Source organism: Diplotaxodon limnothrissa, linkage group LG3 (genome assembly GCF_057381915.1).
Source record: "Diplotaxodon limnothrissa isolate DT_005_m linkage group LG3, D_limnothrissa_male_GT1.1, whole genome shotgun sequence".
Taxonomy (NCBI): Eukaryota; Metazoa; Chordata; class Actinopteri; order Cichliformes; family Cichlidae; genus Diplotaxodon; species Diplotaxodon limnothrissa.
The window spans coordinates 45,541,878-45,547,134 of record NC_140598.1 but is presented as its reverse complement, the minus strand read 5'-3'; the positions used below and the strand labels follow the sequence as shown (position 1 = coordinate 45,547,134).

General features: G+C 39.4%; 1 protein-coding gene across 1 annotated transcript; it reads left to right on the top strand.

Moving 5' to 3' along the window:
- The first annotated feature begins 206 nt into the window (after positions 1-206).
- On the top strand, positions 207-4,484 carry LOC146636094 (E3 ubiquitin-protein ligase TRIM39-like). Its single transcript, XM_085350708.1, has 7 exons — positions 207-556; positions 847-1,430; positions 1,540-1,635; positions 1,744-1,977; positions 2,171-2,318; positions 3,822-3,848; positions 3,952-4,484. Exons 2-7 carry the CDS (start codon positions 852-854, stop codon positions 4,482-4,484), a joined length of 1,617 nt encoding a protein of 538 aa, XP_085206834.1. The 5' UTR covers positions 207-556; positions 847-851.
- Positions 4,485-5,257: the final 773 nt, after the last annotated feature.

The following is a 5,257-nucleotide window of genomic DNA, read 5'->3' as shown; positions in this document are numbered from 1 at the left end:
GTTGAAGTTGAATGCTTTTAAAAATTTGAATTGACCTAAAACAATATTTAGGTTTAATCTGCAAAAATAGCAGCCAGATGGATTCCAATCCACCACAGTCAGTCCACCAGAGTAGTATTGAGCTTCTCATATGGGTTTTGGCAAAATATAAAATGTATAACACAAATGAGACATTCATTTTAAATGCATCATGTTAAAAAAAAAGAAGAGTTTGTGGTTTGTTTTAATCTGAATTCATGATTGCATGCTGCTATTTACAGTGACTGATCTTGCGAACATGCTTTAGGAGAAATGTTTACACCAATAAATGTTTGGTTTTTTTTTCAGATATGCCCACATGATGCTATTTTCCTGCTACAGCATTAAGTTTCATTTCAGCCAAATGATGTAGTTTGACCACGCCCACTGAAGTGACTGGAGCTTCCCCGGTTCTTCAAGGTTCACTCATATTACTTCCCGTGTGAGAGACGAGTGGTGAATTGTTTGCAGCAGGTTTTATATCTGCATGCAAACGTGGAGTTTAGTCTGTTGGAATTACCGAGTTACTAGAAATAAGGTGAGTCAAGTTAAAATGAAATTGAGCTGTTTTTCTTTTGTTTTTGCTTCTACTGTAAATGCATAACTGTAAGTATGTGATCCAAAATTAAAACAAGCAAAGAGATTGATATGATTATGACTCATTGGGTGTGTCAGGGCTCTCACTGGAAACAGCCAAAACACACACTTAGTGCCAAATCTATTTCTATCTATTTAGCTATTTTTTTCCCTTTATATCATATTTCATATGATATAAAAAGCCTGAAAGAACAGAAATGTAAAGCATATCAATGATATTTTCATCTACAGAGATCATGTCAGCTTTTGGTTTCCTCGCTTCGTTGCCAGAGGATCATTTCGTCTGTACGATCTGCCTGAACGTCTTCAGTGACCCGGTCACTACACCTTGCGGTCACAACTTTTGCAGGACCTGCCTCACTCAGCACTGGGACAGAAGTGAGTTATGTCACTGTCCAACGTGCAGTAAAAGATTCTATGTGAGGCCCGAGTTCTCCACAAACACCGTCATCGCAGAAATTTCAGGCCAAATCAAGAAGAGGAAGGTGGAGACGCTTGAAGACATGGATGCACCGGGGAAAGTGGCGTGCGACGTGTGCACTGATTTACAGTTCAAAGCCTTGAAGTCTTGCCTGGTGTGTCAGACGTCGTACTGCGAAGCCCATCTGGAGCCTCACCAGAGAGTTCCCTCTTTAATGAGACACAAGCTGATCGAGCCAGTGGAGAATCTGGAGGAGAGGATGTGCAGGAAGCACGAGAGGATAATGGAGTTTTTCTGCAGAGAAGATCAGGTGTGCATCTGTCTGCTGTGCAGTGAGACAGACCACAAAGACCATGAGACAGTACCTGTTGAAGAAGAAGGGGCTCAGCAGAGAGTAAGACGATGCTGAATTTTATTTTGTTACATTTTTGTTAAAATGAGAATGCAGATCCTTGAAAATGACCGCTTCACCCAATTTAATTGCTTAAAATTGTACATTTCAGGAAAATATTGAGTCTCAAAAAGCAAACATCAAACTGATGATTGAGGAGAGGATGGAAAAGATAAAGGAATTTAGTGAGGGCTCCGAACTGCGGAACGTGAGTATTGAGGCAAATTCCCAAATGTAAAATTTGTCACATTAAGCTTTACAGTGTTCAGTGCACACCTACATGTTTACCAATGGAGCCCTTTTCTTTCTCCTGCAGGTAAAAGCAGACCAAGAGATTGAGGAGAACAATACACTATTCAGTAATCTGATAAACCAAGTAGAAGAGATGCAGGCTAAACTACGATCAAACATTCAAATCAAGCTCAGAAAGTCACAAGAGAAAGATGAAGCGGTAATTCAGGAGTTGCACGACGAAATCGCAGAACTGCAGAGAAAACACTCAGAGCTGGACGAGCTTTCACAAAATGAGGACCACCTGTGGCTCTTACAGGTAAGTTGTACAGACTATGACCTATAAGCATCTTATAATAAAATAAATCTCTTTTAAAGCCAGGTGCAACAAATTTCTCCATCTTTTATCCATCTCTTTGTATCTTTTCCTCACTCACCCCTGCCCCAATCCAAAAAAAGGTCCAACTGAAAATAGCTGCTACTCACTATCATGTCCTTATGAATCATTTCAGACTTTGAAGGCTCTGAGCAATATTTCAGCCTCCAAGGATTGGTCCAAGATCAAGGTTTACTCAGACTTGTGTGTGCAGACGGCGAGGAGAGCCATGGCTCATCTTGTGCACACTTTCAAAACTGAACTGAAAACTCTCACAAAAGCAGGTAAATATCTGCAGCGTTTGTTTTATGTGTGACGATTTCTCTAGTTTGGATACTTCTGTTTGTACACGTTAACGTAGCATATTAAAATGATGATCACGGCATTTGACTGATTGTCGTGGAGGCTGCTGTGCACATACAAAAGTCAGTTCTTCTGTTGTGAAGCCGACAATTCAGTGTGTGCAAACACGAAACGACACCACAGCACATTTAACGTCAGTGCCTGGAAAAATATGCTGCTCTTGGTCAGTGCCATCTGCATGGAAAATATAGCTTCCGCCAGCTGAGTGAAAACTCTTCATAAGAGGGATAAATAATTTAAAGAAGGTCTTCTAATCCACTGGCTGGTGTCTTTCTGTGTGACGCCTGCCTATTCTCACTGTGCCTGTGCCGGTTTTCTCTGTGTAGTCCAGCTTCCTCCCACAGCATCAGGGTTAACTGGTAATTGGCTGTAGGTGTGAATGAACAATTGTATAGGTCGTGCTCCAGCCCCATTACAGCTCAGATTGACTCTAGTGAGCCTGAACTGGATAAATGGAAGGAAATGAATGGATGCATGGGATTATTTAGAAGAAATGACATGAAACTAAACAGCCAAAGCAGAAGTTCCTTTTTTTTTTTAAATGGCCAGCAGAGGGCGAATCTGTCTGGTTACAAAAAGTTCACTTGACATTTATGAAAACAATGACCTCGTACAAGATGAATGACCTTTGTAAAGCTTTTCCTAAAGACTTTTATAGTCTTAGTCTCTACATTTACATTTTATTAAATACATAAATTTTAAATAGGTGACCTTTTTGACTGACAGGGAGTTACTCTTTAAGCATTCACTGTCCGTTGACTTCTCAGTTAGATCCAACCTTCAACTGTGACAACCTCTTTCAGAACAGCAAGATGGCAATGGTCAAAACGCTCAACTCAGCAAATGTGATGAAATTGCCAGATTACATTTACATAGTTATGAGTACTCCACATCTTTATGTTTGGGCAAGTGAAACAGCTATTCGCTAACTGTGGGATAAATAAAGAAGAGTTTATCTCATTTAATCCCAGTATTACCTGTGGTGCATCTGATATCCCTGTGTTGGTTTTGTTCTTGGATCATTAAAACTAATGTTGGTCCAGGTTCAATGCTCCAAGTGACCAATCACATTGCTGGGATATCACGGTAAGGTTAGGGTCAGAGTCTGGTGTTTAGTGTGATGGTGTTTCTACAATGCAAAACTCTGTAGTTTTAATCCAGGAACAACACTAACACGGCGATATCTGCTCATGCTACTGCACGTAGTTGTAGTTGTTCTTCTGCGTTCACACTAGCATGTGATTGATTGGTCACAAGTTACACCACCCATAGAATTGTCTGTATATTCATATTCTTGGCTGCCATTGAAGAAGAGTTTTCTTTTAATTTGTTGATGCAAATCTCACAGTACAAGTATGTGATTTGAAACACCATACGTGTTTTACACTTAAGGTTTGCCTTACTGTGATGTTTTTTCCTCTCAGAACTGACCAGGATGAGGCAATATAAAGGTGAGTTCATAGATTTATATTTAGTTTACTTTCCAAGATGTAAAAGCTCAACATAACTATTAATATATATATGTAACTGACCATATGTCTTTTTTCCTTTAAGAATCAGTCGCCTTTAACCCTTCCACTGCCGGCGAGGGCCTTGTGGTGACTGAATCTGGGAAACGTCTGAAGTACTTCAGAGCAGCAAGCCCCTCGTCTGATGACTTTGGGAGATTTGACTGTCCCATGGCGTTTGGGACGAGGGGCTTCACCTCTGGCCGACACTACTGGGAAGTCCGAGTGGGCCTGAGAAACAACTGGGATGTGGGTGTTGCCAAGGAAACTGTAAACAGATCAGGAAGGGTTTTTTTGAAAAGAGAAAATGGATTCTTTGCCATAGGAAAAAGGTTTTTGGAGTATAAAGTTCACTCAGCACCCTCCACAGTTCTCTCCCTTTTCCCTAGGCCAAGGTTAATAGGAGTGTACCTGGACTATGAAGAAGGCAGAGTCTCATTTTTTGACGTGAATGAGAACTTGCATATTTACTCTTTCACAGGAGAGTCTTTCACAGAGAAACTATTTCCATACTTTTATCTACTAGGTGGATCAAAGAAATCTGAGCCTTTGCTTATTAAGGATTGTCTTTATTTCTAATTCACTTCCTTCAACAATCAAAATGATAAATGAATAATAAGATCAAAGTTTAGAACTCAGAGTGCTGCGCAATCTGAACATCAATAAAAGGTATTCGGAAATGACCAATTTAAGGTTAATAATTAACACCGACTGTTGTTCCCCTGTTGCCTTGTTTTACATTGTGATAAACTATGACACAGATAAAAATACCACGTACAATTTGTTCAGAATTCCAGGCTATGAACCGTGCAAATGATGTTTTAAATATGCGCTTGTAGAGTGCGTGCACAGTATATAACAAACTAATCAGTATTATGTAGTGTTAGTTCCATCCTCTGTCTCTTTCAGAGTTTTCATTTAAGGAAACTTGAAAGACTTGAATCAATTTTTTGTTATTACGCATCCTGTTTATTTAGCTTTACTCGAGTGGGGTCAAAATCTTTGACGTAGGATCTCCGGAGTACAGCACCATGTATGGTAGTCACCACAGCTGCTTCTGTAAAAACAGGAACTTTATGGTGCATTAAGTTAACCTCGTAAACTCATGGGAATGGCTAGGAGGTTTGTTTAATAGAGAAAGGTCTTGTCTTTTCTTTTTTTAGATATTTACTTTAAATGTTCTTTTTCTGCAGTTTTTTTCAATGTATAGATGTAATAACAAATTCTAACCAGTCTCAGTCTTTAACATACCAAGCAACTTTGGCATAATCTTATATAAGTAAGGAGAAAACAGTGATAAATAGCTATAACCCATTTAAAATGAAGGCAAACAACTTAAAATATAAAGATAT

What these genes read in the sequence shown, in the direction of transcription:
- LOC146636094 (XM_085350708.1), top strand. Translation starts at nt 852, where the DNA reads ATGTCAGCTTTTGGTTTCCTCGCTTCGTTGCCAGAGGATCATTTCGTC. An exon ending in AAGAAGGGGCTCAGCAGAGA is followed by an intron (nt 1,431 to 1,539) that starts GTAAGACGATGC and finishes TGTACATTTCAG; the next exon opens with GAAAATATTGAGTCTCAAAA. An exon ending in CAGGATGAGGCAATATAAAG is followed by an intron (nt 3,849 to 3,951) that starts GTGAGTTCATAG and finishes TTTTCCTTTAAG; the next exon opens with AATCAGTCGCCTTTAACCCT.